General features: G+C 41.8%; 8 protein-coding genes across 8 annotated transcripts; 5 read left to right on the forward strand and 3 right to left on the reverse strand.

Moving 5' to 3' along the window:
- Positions 1 to 133: 133 nt before the first annotated feature.
- On the reverse strand, positions 134 to 685 carry SS1G_08095 (hypothetical protein; the record flags this gene model as incomplete). Its single annotated transcript, XM_001591418.1, has 2 exons — positions 134 to 428; positions 495 to 685. The coding sequence occupies 2 exons, from the start codon at positions 683 to 685 to the stop codon at positions 134 to 136; spliced, it is 486 nt and encodes a 161-aa protein (XP_001591468.1).
- Positions 686 to 1,772: 1,087 nt separating this feature from the next.
- Positions 1,773 to 2,119, forward strand: SS1G_08096 (predicted protein; the record flags this gene model as incomplete). Its single annotated transcript, XM_001591419.1, has 2 exons — positions 1,773 to 1,882; positions 2,053 to 2,119. The coding sequence occupies 2 exons, from the start codon at positions 1,773 to 1,775 to the stop codon at positions 2,117 to 2,119; spliced, it is 177 nt and encodes a 58-aa protein (XP_001591469.1).
- Positions 2,120 to 3,235: 1,116 nt separating this feature from the next.
- On the forward strand, positions 3,236 to 4,661 carry SS1G_08097 (hypothetical protein; the record flags this gene model as incomplete). Its single annotated transcript, XM_001591420.1, has 6 exons — positions 3,236 to 3,572; positions 3,628 to 3,705; positions 3,775 to 3,975; positions 4,061 to 4,258; positions 4,410 to 4,516; positions 4,653 to 4,661. The coding sequence occupies 6 exons, from the start codon at positions 3,236 to 3,238 to the stop codon at positions 4,659 to 4,661; spliced, it is 930 nt and encodes a 309-aa protein (XP_001591470.1).
- Positions 4,662 to 5,075: 414 nt separating this feature from the next.
- On the reverse strand, positions 5,076 to 6,482 carry SS1G_08098 (hypothetical protein; the record flags this gene model as incomplete). Its single annotated transcript, XM_001591421.1, has 5 exons — positions 5,076 to 5,163; positions 5,220 to 5,618; positions 5,692 to 6,126; positions 6,185 to 6,275; positions 6,335 to 6,482. The coding sequence occupies 5 exons, from the start codon at positions 6,480 to 6,482 to the stop codon at positions 5,076 to 5,078; spliced, it is 1,161 nt and encodes a 386-aa protein (XP_001591471.1).
- A 1,744-nt stretch (positions 6,483 to 8,226) lies between these two features.
- SS1G_08099 (hypothetical protein) lies at positions 8,227 to 9,226 on the forward strand (the record flags this gene model as incomplete). The annotated part of the gene is made up of 2 exons (XM_001591422.1): positions 8,227 to 8,545; positions 8,784 to 9,226. The coding sequence occupies 2 exons, from the start codon at positions 8,227 to 8,229 to the stop codon at positions 9,224 to 9,226; spliced, it is 762 nt and encodes a 253-aa protein (XP_001591472.1).
- A 543-nt stretch (positions 9,227 to 9,769) lies between these two features.
- On the forward strand, positions 9,770 to 11,531 carry SS1G_08100 (predicted protein; the record flags this gene model as incomplete). Its single annotated transcript, XM_001591423.1, has 4 exons — positions 9,770 to 10,188; positions 10,677 to 10,721; positions 10,962 to 11,005; positions 11,326 to 11,531. The coding sequence occupies 4 exons, from the start codon at positions 9,770 to 9,772 to the stop codon at positions 11,529 to 11,531; spliced, it is 714 nt and encodes a 237-aa protein (XP_001591473.1).
- Positions 11,532 to 12,249: 718 nt separating this feature from the next.
- On the reverse strand, positions 12,250 to 12,910 carry SS1G_08101 (predicted protein; the record flags this gene model as incomplete). The annotated part of the gene is made up of 2 exons (XM_001591424.1): positions 12,250 to 12,446; positions 12,889 to 12,910. 2 exons carry the CDS (start codon positions 12,908 to 12,910, stop codon positions 12,250 to 12,252), a joined length of 219 nt encoding a protein of 72 aa, XP_001591474.1.
- A 626-nt stretch (positions 12,911 to 13,536) lies between these two features.
- On the forward strand, positions 13,537 to 13,653 carry SS1G_08102 (predicted protein; the record flags this gene model as incomplete). The annotated part of the gene is made up of 1 exon (XM_001591425.1): positions 13,537 to 13,653. One exon carries the CDS (start codon positions 13,537 to 13,539, stop codon positions 13,651 to 13,653), a length of 117 nt encoding a protein of 38 aa, XP_001591475.1.
- Between the last annotated feature and the right edge of the window lie 871 nt (positions 13,654 to 14,524).

The raw sequence follows: 14,524 nt of genomic DNA on the forward strand, positions 1-14,524 counted from the left end.
TAGATTCTGATGAGTTAGGAAGATGGATGGCAAGTTCGTCGATCATCACTTCCGTGCCGAAGATTTGTAGACTCAACGCCCCTGGAAGATTGTTATTAAATAGTTCCAAAAGTGTAATAGTTACCATAAAAGTTTACATACTGTTGCAAGCCAATTGTGACGGTATCTTGTTTTTGACCTCAGCTAATTGTGATCTGAGAGTTTGGATATAGAGCATGATAAGGTTGGAAACACCAGGTTTGCTTGGCGTGCCATCGCGAATGAGGTGTATATATGCTTCAGTTGTTCTACGCACAACGTTTTGGAGTCGAACCTGGCATACTAAAAGCTGATCAGATGGATCTTTACTTTCTGCTATTGTTGATAGGCATTTATCTAGATAAGGACACCAGACTACGCTCTCTAGTTTCTTATGGAAAGTTGATAGACTATATCAATATTAGCATCGACCAAGATGATCATACGACGGGAAGAGAGTAAAGGTTTGCACATACGCTGAAGTTAGGTAATAACAAGCTATAACTAAGCGACGGTGTTCCATGGTCCGATTCACAGGTACATCCATCGTTTCTTGATGACGAGTTTCATGTTCCACCCCTAGGATGTGAGATGCTTCTTCGGTAGTAGGCTTGTGGAGTTCCAAATCAAGTACCAGTGTGATAATGAGATTAGAGAATAAAGTCATGAATGGTGCCGTTCGTATTTGATATTGTCCCCTAGAATTAAAATAAGTAACCCGAATCCAGCATTGAAATCAAAAGAGCGTACCATCCGACAAAACAAACTAAGCCTAGCAAGAGGTCTAAATTCCTTTTCCCCTCAACAACAAGCTCACGAGCTGCTATTTCTCGAATCACTTTGCCAAGTGTAATTTGCCGATCAATTACAGTTGATGACATTGTCATAATGCATAACCAAAAGAACGGGCGTGCTTGACGCAGCTGATAGGCAGTCATGCCATCTCGAAACTGTATGAATGGAAAATGAGGAAGATTCCTAGTACAGAAGGATTGGAAATATCTTTCTGCTTCTTCTATTGTTGGTTCCGCGCCCACTGGTAGCGTATATGGATATGGCGTCGTTGTGATTGAAGCTGGGGTTGGAGGGAAATGAGCGGCACCCTGGCCAATAGATGCGGTCTCATCTGAGTCTCCCACCGGACGGAAGGCTGGTGCATTATTGCCAGAAGTACGAATTGTGATATCATTTAGGGCATTCTCAACTGTAGGATTATTTGGTGAAATGGTCCTTAGTAGAGATACGAGCCCATCTAATCTTTGTTCAAGTCGTTCTGCAGTTATTCGTGGCTTTTGTCTCCGTTTCACGGGAGCCGGGTTACACGCCCTTTTGAGCCGAGCACATCTAGACAAATCAGTTTACGGAAAAAGAGGAAACGTTGTGTGTTATGATGGAGATACCTCTCACAAATTCTATGGTCACTACCAAAGTTACATTTAGTTTTGGCACGGGCACAGCTGATACATGCTCGTCCGTAGGGACCTGTTCGTTCCGTTTCCGTAGATTCTACCATTCTTGGGATGATAGATATATAGATATATACATATGTGTATATATAATGTATATATATATATAAACTTTTCTAAATAGGAAGAAAAGAAAATTAGATATAAATCATGGGACAAGGAGGTAGTTGTTAGGTAGAATGCTGCACCCGGGAGAATGTAACTTCCGTTCCGGTGGAGCTCGGAAGTTTAGATATCCGAGACAACCAATCAGTATTTTAATCTGCTCTCATTCCTCGATCCTAAAATATGACTTGGAAATCGAGGCGGTCTGAAGTTATTTCGAGGTTAGTAGTAGCACATAAGGTCAACTCCTTCATGTCGATTGAGAAGTCTAATCGTCGTCGGATAGCAAAAAGGTCTGTAAATATTATGAAGTATAAGTAGCTAGTCGCTTTTAGGTGCGGACGATTCTTTCTATTTCGAGCCTATCCTAGCACTAATTTTATAAGCAAAAGAATCGAATGAGAGCCATAGTATCCAAAACTCCTCGTCGTCGTTATTACTGGTAGGCTTGAAACTTCTTTAGTCATACAACTTCCCACAAGCTCAGCCGTTTCAGCAACACCGCCCAACGAGACACACTTTCAAAGTGATTTTCGGCTTTAGGGTTTAGTTAACCCATCTTATAAACAACCGTTTTCCACAGAGCCGAGCGTATCTCTCCATACATATAAAACCATCAACTTCTCTCGAACAGCTCTTTCTCTTTTGTAAAGGAAGCAGAAATCAATAAATTGCCCCCTTCTCATCTTACAACATCTAGATTAACATCACTTTCCAAGTCGTGTGTGGCAGTTGAGAAAAGTGGAAGACGCCATTATCATTACGATATTGTCATCTAACGTCATCTACGCAGCTCCTTTCTCCCTTAGTATCTGTGAACAATGGTTACTAATGATGTGATTTGATAGACCAAGTCATTTAGTAGCTGCGCAATTCGTCGAAACCAGGACTCCGCATGAACGTCTTTCGAAGTTTAATTGTCTAACAGCTCAAGTAGGCGAAAAAAGCCCTTTCGAAACATTTTTCTTCTACCTGTAGTATCTAGGACGAATGATAAAAGGTGAAAGGTGTGGATTGGCTGACCGAGCAGCTATTTGAGTCGTTCAAGGAAGTCGATTGGAAGCGAGCGACTATTTATTCTTCCATCATAAACGTTCGAGGAAATGGTAGTATTTAAAAAGAAAGTGGGTTCCTGAGCTTTTGATAACCTGGGTCAAAAGATGAGAGGTCCCGCATGAACTATCCGTCAAGCAAATACCACTTCCACAGTTGATATTTGAATTATGTTTTGAGCAAACAATTGTCTATTGCTCATCTCGTCAATCGGTTTGTAAGTAAACCGAACACTCGAATAGGCCCATTGACCAATCATCTATTAATCTTTTCCAGGCTTCATGTACTGGGGTACCGGAAACCACGGAAAACAGGATTTGTCATATCCGAAGAAAGTAGGAGACAATTTGAGATATGAGTACATTGAAACCTTTACAAAATATCTAGTGATCCTTAGAAGATGTGAATAAAATCACATCCGGTACCCCTCTTTGACCCCCACTTACCCCACTTACCCCATTAGTTCACAGTCGTCGATCCCACGTCACGCTTCTATATAATATATTTATCAATGACTATATTTCATATATGCTCCAATATTTCGTATTGATAGATAGAATCGAGGACCATCCACAGCTAATCCACCACCCAAAATGACCTCCTCTTCCTTACCCCCAACACCACCATTCTCCTCCCTCCCGCTCCAATCCACTGGTCCTCGCGGCAACGCATGGGGTCTTTACGGCCCCTCTGATGAACTCGGATGTCTCAATCGCCTCACCCCCGAAAACACCATTGAAGCCGCCAAGGAGATAAAACACGGCATCCGAATCTCCACTGATTGGGCTTTAGATAAACCGAAAGTCCCTTGCTTCGGACGTGTGCCGTTTAAACAGAAGATTATACATAAAAGTCCAAGAAGTGTTAACGATGATGAGCTAGTGTTGAATACGCAGTGTAGTAGTCAGTGGGATGGATTCAGACATTTTGGTTCGTCTAAAATATTTCAGGCAATCAACAGTCGACTAATGGGACACCCGGATAGGATATCAAGATCATAAGACTTACTTCAATGGTTGCACGCAAGAAGAAATTCATAACTCAACCCGAAACGGAATCAACGGTAAGTGCATCATTCTATAATCCTTAGTTTCTTCCCTACCACCTTCAGATATCTAACAGCTACCTACAGTTTGGGTAGAAAACGGCGGCATAGTGGGCCGCGGTGTTCTCCTCGACTACGCTCACTGGGTAGAGTCCCAAGGTCGGACTCTTTCTCCTCTGACAACCACCAAAATACCTCTTTCAGAGATCAAAGCAGTGGCCAAAGCCCAAAATGTCACCTTCCGTCCTGGAGATATCCTCTTCATTCGTACTGGGTACCTTCGTGCTTGTGAGTTCTTTTCATAGTTTGATAGAGTGATTCTTGGCAGCATTTACATCCGTAAAAAGACTAACACCTTCGTCACTTTCTTTAGTTGAAGCACTCAGCCCCTCTGATGCCAGTGCCCTTGCTACCGCCCCCCAAATGACAGCCATAGGCCTCGAAGCCTGCAAGGAAGTCCTTGAATGGCTTTGGGAGAAAGAGTTTTCCGCCGTCGCCGGCGACCAGACTGCTTTTGAATCTCTTCCTTTCGACCTGAAAAATCAACACTGGATGCACGAATGGCTACTAGGTATGTAAATATCCATAAATTTAACCTAACCTGATATCCATTATATCTCCGTGTCAAAAACTCCATTTGCATATTTCATTTCCAATTGAGCTCGCTTCTTGAAGAATCTTGTCTTGAAAATCAAATCACTAACTTATCGATCTGGTAATAGCCGGTTGGGGAATGCCAATGGGTGAGCTATTTGACTTGGAGAGATTAGGGGAGGAGTGTAGAAGATACAAGAAGTGGACGTTCTTCTTTAGCAGTGTTCCTTTGAAGGTTAGTTACGAACCATCCAGTAACCTCTTTCACTACTTGAGTACTCGCGTACTGGGGTTTTCTTTGTTGAGTGATGTATTGAAGACGGACATTGAAGTCGAAGTTGATACTAATGCCAACAAATGACAGGTACCAGGAGGAGTAGCGAGTCCACCGAACGGGGTTGCGATTTTGTGAGATGTTACTACTTTAGAAATTTTATTAGTATATATATTTTACAACTGTCAACTCACTCAATTATTCCATTTAACTATGTCCTATTTGCATGTTATCTTTACGAATGAAAATAATAGATAGCATTAAGACCTAACTCATTAATTACAAGGCGCTGAAAGTCACGACACAAAATAGCGAAGCCATTACATGTGAAGGTCAATCTAATTTTATTATAGTAGCAAAACAGGTATCTATGTTTTCTCCCGAGTTACTGTAAACCACGTTGGGATGTGCTTCCCGAGTCATTACACATCAATCATTTTGGCATTGCGCCGCTTTCTATCGCTATCTTAAAACCGCTCTTCCCAAACATACCCTACTAGACTTTCAAAATGAGGATATTTTAGATCGAAGACATGTGAACTAGTTCTGCTCCAAACAGAGCTTCCAAAGCATCCCGCACTTCGAATTCCTCGAGTGCAGCCCCAAAACTATTCCCGTTAGCTCATTTAGACCTCATACAAGGAGTGGAAAGGCTCAAACGTACCCATAACATCTAACTTTAGGTAGCAACTCCGCACTCATGCACTTAAAATCTTCTTCTTTCAATTCTAAAAATCTTGGATGCGCCAACACCATACCCCATGCCATAACCGGGGTAATCTCTCCATTCAAATCTAACCTCTTACTCAAATCCAGTAGATTAGCTAAATCGCTCTTGCTTAAGTCCCAGGTCTTTTGTTTCGGGGGACCTCCATCCGTTCCATCCGTTTCATGATTATGATTATGCGGCATGCAATGGCCAAAAGGTATATGTGGATGCATATCCATATCAGATTCTGGTGGACAAGTAGCCATCAAAGCATGGCCTGAAAAAAATTCTCCATCAACATCGCTTGATCGTTCAACTAGGAACTGCATGTGATCCATGCATGGTCTCTCGAGTCTGATATCAGAATGCTGGCGTTAGCTATTGTGTCGGAGGCGACAAGTACGCGTTGGAGGAATCTTTGCCATACGTTAAAACGAAGTCAATGCCTGCTTGATCATAATCCACACCTCGAACTTGTTGTTGAGCCATGCTACGATCATTTCCGTTGTAAACCCCGTTCGCTCCTCCTATTTGAGGTGATTCTGTATCGTAATTCATACTATTTGGATTCGAGTTCGATGAGTGGCTTAGAGGTGGAGGACTGAATGTCGATGACGAAGTCGGTACATAGCTGTCGGGACTATCACTCGATCTAAATCCTAGACTTTGGGTATTTGTGAAGTCGTCGAATCCTCCGCTGCCATCCCACTGTATGCCATGTTGTGCAAGAAGTTGTTTCAGTTGTCGATTTTCTTCTGCGAGGGACTGTTTACTTTGAGTTACGTTGCTAAAGTTTTCTTTTAATCGCAAAACTTCTTGCTCCAGGGCTTTGATATATAGTTCTTTGCGCTCTCGGTGTGTTCTAGGCGATTTTAGTAGGGTTCTAACTCAAATTGCTTGAGTTGCCTATATCAACATACCTCTGAGCTTGTCGATTTAATTCTTGCCTTCTTGTTAACGCCGGTTTACTGTCGGGCTTTGGTCCTCTTCTTTTCGGTGTTGAACCATCAACTGTTCTGGTATTTTAGCCTTGAATTTGAATGAATTGCCATAAATCTTCATGTTCGTACCCCGCGTAGACTTCCTCTCCGTGAGAGTTTTAAGGAACCCCAAACTCATTGACAGAGGAGATCTTGCTCCTTCCGATTGCTCACTGGCATAATCACCTCTGTCTGATCTATTTGTATAATCAAAATTTTCGGGAGATGGAGAGGTCATCTTGGCGTAATATGATAAAATTAGAGATGAGCTACAGGATGTGCCTATCTTATCAGCGGTTTTGTCTTAGGGCGAGTTCAGAGAAGCGATGAAGGGGGCGTATGTTGGATATTGATCGATTAGAGCGTGACATACCTAACGAAGTGATGTTCTTTTGATTGAACAATTATGGAATCCAATTAACCGCGGATTAGACAACAGTTTCAATCTTTATTTCGTACTTTGATAGATGTGTAGATAATGCGCGGGGCAATGTAATCTTAGGTTTCAAAGCTGCGTTCAATGATTGACCTGATCGGCGAGCTCGGATAAAACAGAATGTGTCTCCGCTGTGATAATGACAGAGAAACTACATAGAAAATTGTTCATAAAGTGTCTATGAAGATTGAACCGCACAACTAATTCCTCTCTTGAAAATAATTGAGGTTCTGGAGACTTTTAACAATTCATTCAGTAATTAAAGTACGAATACGGAAACGGCAGCGGCGCACAGACTCGTGAGATTGGAAAGGCACAGCTGGGAACAGTCGCTTACACAAGGACAGAGGATTTTCCAATGTCCCATCCACTTTTATTAGCAGTTGGACAGTGCTGAAGGTCTGGCCAACTTTGGTTTAGAACTGCACCATCTTGGCTCTTTACCTACTAGATGTGTGGTAGGAGGATGCTTTGCTTCCTCGCTCTACAGGATATCGGTATACCGATCATGAGGTTGTATTCGGCTGCAAGCTATGAGCATATACAGTAGAGATCATCCAATTTATACCGACAGGGCTGAAAGTTTAGGGATGATAAAGATTGATGTGAAAGCAGAGCAATACTTGAGTAGAAATACTTAGATGACCATTGGTGTGAATTCGAAATTTGAAGATACAATCGATATGTGAATCTAGTACTACGGAGTGGTGGAGTATGACTGGAAGGTCCCGGCTTCCTTGCCCCGGTGATTGCCATTCCGCCGTTGAAAACTATTGAAGCTAATGGATGCTACCGAATTGATATGGTTTAGCCTGAACGCAGTTTTGAAGCTATGCTTGTTAAGAAGCTCCAACATCTGATAAACAATGAAATGACCATGTATCTGCATTGAGGAGATTTTGTAGATACCCACGTTATTCATGAGCTATAGATTCCACTCAAAACTTAATCTGTGGTCGCTGGTGAATTGCGGAGTCTCCGGTAGCTTGTTCTATGTACTTATTGTACCCTCCAAATCATATTCCACTTGCTGAAGATTAATCCGAGTCTCTGTACATACAGACTCTTTGCTCTCGAGTTCGCCACTTCATATCACTCGAGAACGTGAGGTAAATCCTGGCACAGGTGTTTGAATATCAAAAAATGAGGTTTGATCATTGCGAGTTACACAGGATTTTTAGCAGGGCTTATGTAAAGTGGTCGAAAAGTGGAAAATTGAAGCTATTCGCAACCTTAGGTTAAACTCCTTTTTCCAGGAGTTTGACGATAAATTCACTGTGACAAAATCATCAAGCTCGTAAGTTTGCTATTCTCATTTTCCTCGTCACTGCCCGATTCATCAATTCTCTATCTTTTCATACATCCTTATCCGAGGTTGTGGAATAGATTTGTGCAACGCTTGGCTGATAACGATGCCCGTGTGTTGAGATCCATATTTCCATGAGTAAGCAGGTAGGGAAGGAGCTAGATAGCTAGATTTGAATTTCTCTTCTAATATTGTTGCCCGCCCCTCATTTCTTTTGTGTGAACTTTCAAGATAAGCACGATGAGTCTCGATGTTTTATACACGAGCATTCGTGGATTTATTATTGTATTACCATGGGTCCTCGAATTGGTCCTAATGGACCTGATGATCTCTTTTTTCATACCCGTCAGCTATTTATTCCCTAACTGGGTTTACAATGCGTCATCATTCATTGCATTTACGAACTGGAACTGGGTACAAGTCATTTTCGAAGTATTCAATGGAGGCAAGATTACCATTTCTGGCGACACTCTCCCGGAAAATGAAACTGCTATCGTCATTGCGAATCATGTCAGTTGGACAGACTTTTACATGATTCAAGCACTTGCTATCCGAGCTGGTATGCTTGGAAGGTGTAGATGGTTTGCGAAGATCGAACTCCGATGGGTCCCCTTACTTGGATGGGGAATTTGGGGAATGGGCATGCCGATGGTTAGTCGAAATTGGCTGAAGGATAAGAAAGAGTTGGATCGAGTTTTTGCAGGAGTGGTGGTGAAAAAATGGCCCCAATGTAAGCTATGCAGACTCACCGGCCCTACTTGAGATATCCCAGAAGTGCTAAATTATCTATCACGTAGGGCTCATAAGCTTTAGTGAAGCAACACGATATACCCCTAAGAAATACGAAGAAGCGAAAACATGGTGCAAAGAGAATAATCGACCCCTTCCAAAACATCTTTTGTACCCACGAACCAAAGGCTTTGTAACAACTGTTCAGCATTTGAGGAAAGCCAAACATGTTAAAGCCGTTTATGATATGACAATCGCATATTCGCATCATAATAAATGGCATGAAGCACCAACTATTTGGGAATCTCTTAGCTGCGATGACTTGAGTGGGAAACGGGGATATAAATTCCATGTTGAAGTTAAGCGATTTTTGTTAGAGGAATTGCCAGAAAGTGATGCAGGATTGGCAAAGTGGTTGGAAACTAGATGGATAGAAAAGGGTGAATATTTGGAAGAAAAGAGGGAAGAGTGGTCCAGATCTGGCAACGGACACAAACCAATAACGGCATAGTTGTCGTGGGGACCATATCTCTTGAATTATTAGACGGACTAGACGAGCGGATCTATCACTTTTTTTTTTTTTTTAGACTTGATACCTTTGGCTATTTTTCGCAAGCAAATTGTGGAATGCTTGTTATGGAGGACAAAGAAACATTTATCCTCATTCCTCTAGAAAACTTCAAGAACATTTCCCCCGCACGCATGTTAAATTCTCCGAACACAAAGAGAAATACTCCCAAGATGCTTCCGCAAAACGTCCCCATCTTCCTATTCACCCAAGCATTCGGGAGCGCTGTTGTGTATTGTGCACCGAATTCGGTATAAACACCAAATGTTAACAAAGATACAATGCTCCATTCTCAATTGCGAAGATGTCTTTCCTCATTTCCTTTTCCATCTAATCCTCGATCTGAATCTTCCCAGCAATCTGAGCTATTTGTTGATCACATCTTCAAACAGCATAGAAAGATATCCAATTGACGTCAGCGTATTCTCAACCATTCAATCAACCCAACACATTGGAGATAATCTCACAATTTAGAAGGAGACAACAATGCCAACAGGCGCCCTCTCAATATCCATTCCCGACACACCCAACATCCCAAAAATCACTACAAAACATTCTGCTACCCGCCCAACTTTCTTCCCTACAGTCGCTTGGTGGAAAAGCTTCCCAAAACCGTCATTTACGAATTATTACTCCTCGAATTACAATATCCGCAGGAACAAGAAAGACACACATGATGAAAATGAAAGGAGGATAATGGAAGAAGGATTATTGAGTGAGGGCGAAAGAGAAGATTTCGATGGGGTGATTGCAGGAGTTAGAATGGGAAACGAATCCGGGTCGAGCTATTGGAAGATGGTTAGTGACGAGGGACGGAGAAAGGGAAAGTTGCGATTGGTTGTGGAGGTTTTAGGATGTGTGGGAGTAGTCGTTGCGGTTGTTGGGTTGGGGCTTTTGATTTTTGGGTAGTGGATGTGATCAATTTTGAATAAGAACTAGGGCATTTGCTGGAGTCCGTGGAGGGTCATCAAATTGGGAGGAAGGGCAAGCAGCGGAAAATACATGGGAAAATGGAATAGATGAGCCGAAAGTGAAGGGACTCATGATTTGAGGAAGAAGATATTGCTGCATATACTCGAGAGGGAAGCAATTATGCAATTACTCATATCCAGAGATTGGGATGGAATTAGATTAGAATTATTTGTATATGATAGAGTTCTCAGCATATATATTGTCTTCAAACAGCTGGCTAAGGCAATACCAGCCCGAACCTTTGCAGCTTGTGTGTTTTGATTTGGCAAACGACCAAATTAATCGGTTTAAACCTATCCGAGTATTAGCTGAGTTCTAAGTCTGGTTATTGTTCTTGGACTGATGTCCATTGCCCAGTGGAGAAAAAGCCGCGAAAGGTTGTTATCAAAATCTCGTGCATGAGTGGCCGTTGATGCTACAGGAGAATTCCCATTCGCCGTGGCGTTTTCGTTAAGACTGAAGACTAGTGAGTCGTAGCCATTTTTTTGATACAATAGTTATCCGAAAGGCCAACCGTTACTAACTTCGAAACCTTTGTACCAAATGGAGGGGCAATAGCGGGTGCATCTCCAGTCATAGCAAAGGATTATCATCCACTGGGCCTCTTCGAGCCATTCAACTAAATCAGTACGCATCACTCGTCCTTGCTTTTCAGCCAATTCACCGACCTTGTAGCGCACCACACTCATCCGCCCTGCTGGTATAGTCTCAGACATTCCTTTCAATCTCTTCAACGACCCTTCCAGTCCTGTAAAAGGAAGTCCTGTTCTTACGGGCTCTTCATTGCCTATCCTGTCTTCAAAATTGGCAGGAGTATTTTCACTACATCTACCATCTTCCAACCTCCCAAGTCCATGTAGCCTTTGGTATCAGTTTCCCCGGTCTTGATCATCGACTTGCTGGCTCGAGTCTTGCAATTGGTGCCCCTATCATTTCCATTTTGTCATCCTTTTCTGTAACGAAAGATGTGCCGATCACTATAGCTGGAGAGGATGCCATCTGCTTGGCTGAATATAGACCGAATAGCCAAAATATTTACTTGGTGAATGGAGACAAATCTAACACCACAGTCGTGAATGCAAAGACCGAGATTATCAAGAAGGGAATTCAGCAGTATGACAGCGGACCGGGTGGTTTGGGTGCGAGGCTTGGTGAAGATTTCTTGTGCGTATTGAACACTGCGCCGGAAATCAACCTTATCAATACAAAGTATAGAAAGACTGTTCAAAGGTTAAATTTGACGAGCTTGGAGAGTAGACAAGACTTGGGGTTTTGACAAAAACGAAGGAGGAGAATATAGAAAGAGGACTGCGGTACGTGAGAGGTGAAGAAATATTGTAGTATTGTGTTTATGTCCTAACCTGTAACACAAATTGAATAAGAATCTTCGCGATTGATAAGATCTTACATTCGCAATCATCAATTACTTTATTGAACTTGATTTATCATCTGGACTAGCCGGAGACTTTGAGGGTAAACATGTGAATATGTGGAAGGGCCAACTGTTTTCCCGCTTCTTCAAGGTTACCCCTTCATTTGTGCTGCTTAAATGTATTGGATCTAAACCGTTCTATGATCGAGTGTCTGGAGAGTTCCTTGAGCTCAAACTGTAGGGTTGATTTGTAAACCTTCAATCAGAAACAAAAATTAGCTCTAGTTTCAAAATTGTAATCCAGCTCGTGAGATCTTTTGGAAACTTGAGTGTTTTGGAGGGTTGCAGTGATTTAAGCGCTCTTACAAACACGTAGACCTCGCATGGCGCTACCATAATACCCCAGAACTTTTATTCCATGTACCTATACACAGCCACAAGAAATAAGAGTTGAAGGACGAGGATTTCTTCCTAGTCATTATGCTAAAATATACAGCAATTTTGGACTTTAACGATCTTTATCGATCAGCATTCTTGCGCCTTAATGCCACTCCATGCTTTACAGAGTACTCGCGACTCCAAAAATAACCAACAATTTGATTCGCCTTCTTTCATTATTGTCTCAAAGTGACATCACATCACTCATCTCTGAAACTTCGACCTTGATGCTTTTCAAAGTAAAAGCAAGAAGATTCCCGAACATACACAACATTTCCAAAATTATACCGGAAATTCCGGAAAGAGTGACGGAATTCTTATTTACCCCGATTGACTCCGTTTGTTTACCAGAAGATCCCTTGTCCGTAAGAAAACACACCACTATAGTCCGTAACATAACAAATCAAAACCTTATGTAGCATCCATACCGATATCTAAAGTTGCTTTAACGCTATATGGTAACTACCTTGAAGAGAGCAACTGAAAATGTGATGTGTCTAACGAATCAACGCGTCCAATTCGTTAAAAACCCTCGAGTTTATGTTTTGTTCTTTTCTTTTTCCGCTCGGTGCATCGCCACAAACTTTGCCGATTTGAAATAGTCCCTATTGATGCAATGCATTGCCATACAAACCTACGATTGGTTGGTTGGTTGGTTGAGGATATCACGTATTCGAACATCCTTAGAAGATATACTTTCCATACGCTAGAGAAATCTCTTTGGAACTTCACTTCTCCATCTAATATATGACCTATTGCTAACTATTGCTAACTTCTGCACTAATCTAGGTACCATATTTTGTTCCGTGGGGTACACACATACATAGATTGTCAACGATTGCCATATCTAATCGAACTCTATTTATAAAAAAGCTTCTCGAGAGTTTGATGAGCCTCCTTACTCTAACAGCAAGCCACACCCTCGTATTAGACTCGGTCCGCGGGTATTAGATGAACTAAACCCAGCAGGTCAATACTATTGGCAGTTGATAGGTACAATAAGTATTCGTGGACACCCTCCTAAGGATCTGCGCAAATTAATACAAAGTTCATCTTTTTCATCTATTCGATCTTTCCATCTTTTCCATCTGTTCCGTCTTTTCTATCGTTCTCATTCATTTCAGCAATATCAGACTAGATACCAAAACCCAATTTGTGTTTGGACAATTGATTGTTAGTTTGGTAAGTCCATATAGAGCATCAACGACTCTTTGATATTCCAATTATTTTTGTGGTCCCAGTTGATTGATTCTTCGTGGAGCGGGGTGATAGATACTCCAAGCTTTTAAGGTCAATATGAGCAGCATTCGTTTACTAACATTCATATCTAGAACATTTTCTTCCACGATCATTTCAAGAAATCAAAAAGCATCTTAAGAATACTAGAATCGAATTAAACGAACCTACTTCGAATTCCATCATCGCTCTTTACTTTATTTATACATCAACGAATCTTCGAAATTTAGCAAAAATGCTTCAGACCCTCGTAATCGTCCTTATCTGTATCATTGCAGTTCTCATCATGATCGGTGTAGCCGCATTGATCAATACGGGAACCAGGAAGGAAGGTCCTGGTATTCCTGTGTAACTTTCTCACAGTCGACCAAACAAACAAAGAAAAATCTCTTTCAAATACTCTTGCCTTAATTCACGAGCCGAAATTCGAAAAAGAATGCCACACAAGCTACCTCCTCAATCTTCAATCCTCAATCCTCACTCCTCACTCCTCACTCCTCACTCCTCACTCCTCACTCCTCACTCCTCACTCCTCACATCTCCGTCTCAAGGCATATATCCCATTTTGATCATAAGCCATTCTCCAATCTTGTCCATTTAGCGGTTGTTACGATATCATAAGGGGTCTTGGATATAGTTCTAGGGTTTGGGTTTGGAAATAATGGCGTTGAAAGATGCTCACATATGGAGCTTTTCTATATTCATATTTAAGATTGTACATTCTCGGAGACTAGTGGACGAATAGTTTATGGCTGAATGTGGATTGGTTGGGTACTGGATGGATATGTATAATGTCCAAGGGAGGAGTTGATGCATGCCAGGCTCACAGAGGAAACCGGGAGCATACCTACCAGCTCTGTAACGACATAACAGTTTCCCGTCCCAGAAAATCACCTCGGAGACTAGATGGACCTGTGGAACAGTGATCGATATCGAGGTATGTCAGGTTTGGGTCATTGAAATGAGAATGAACATATTATGTAGGATGAAGGACCCATGGATTTTTACCATATCTTCCGCTAGTTTTCTGAATGGCCCGAGTGGCTTCCCGTATTGAGCGAGGTCGCAATGAGTGTGTTCTATGTTTATGTCTGAACTTGTTTGTAAAATCATTTTGGTACAAGCATACACCATGCCTAATTCCCATCGTAACGTTGTCACACACCAACTCATCAAATGGCTTGTCTCATGTCATAATCCTCAATTTTAGCCATCCAAACTGC

This window comes from Sclerotinia sclerotiorum, genomic scaffold (assembly GCF_000146945.2).
Source record: "Sclerotinia sclerotiorum 1980 UF-70 scaffold_10 genomic scaffold, whole genome shotgun sequence".
In the NCBI taxonomy this organism is placed as follows: Eukaryota; Fungi; Ascomycota; class Leotiomycetes; order Helotiales; family Sclerotiniaceae; genus Sclerotinia; species Sclerotinia sclerotiorum.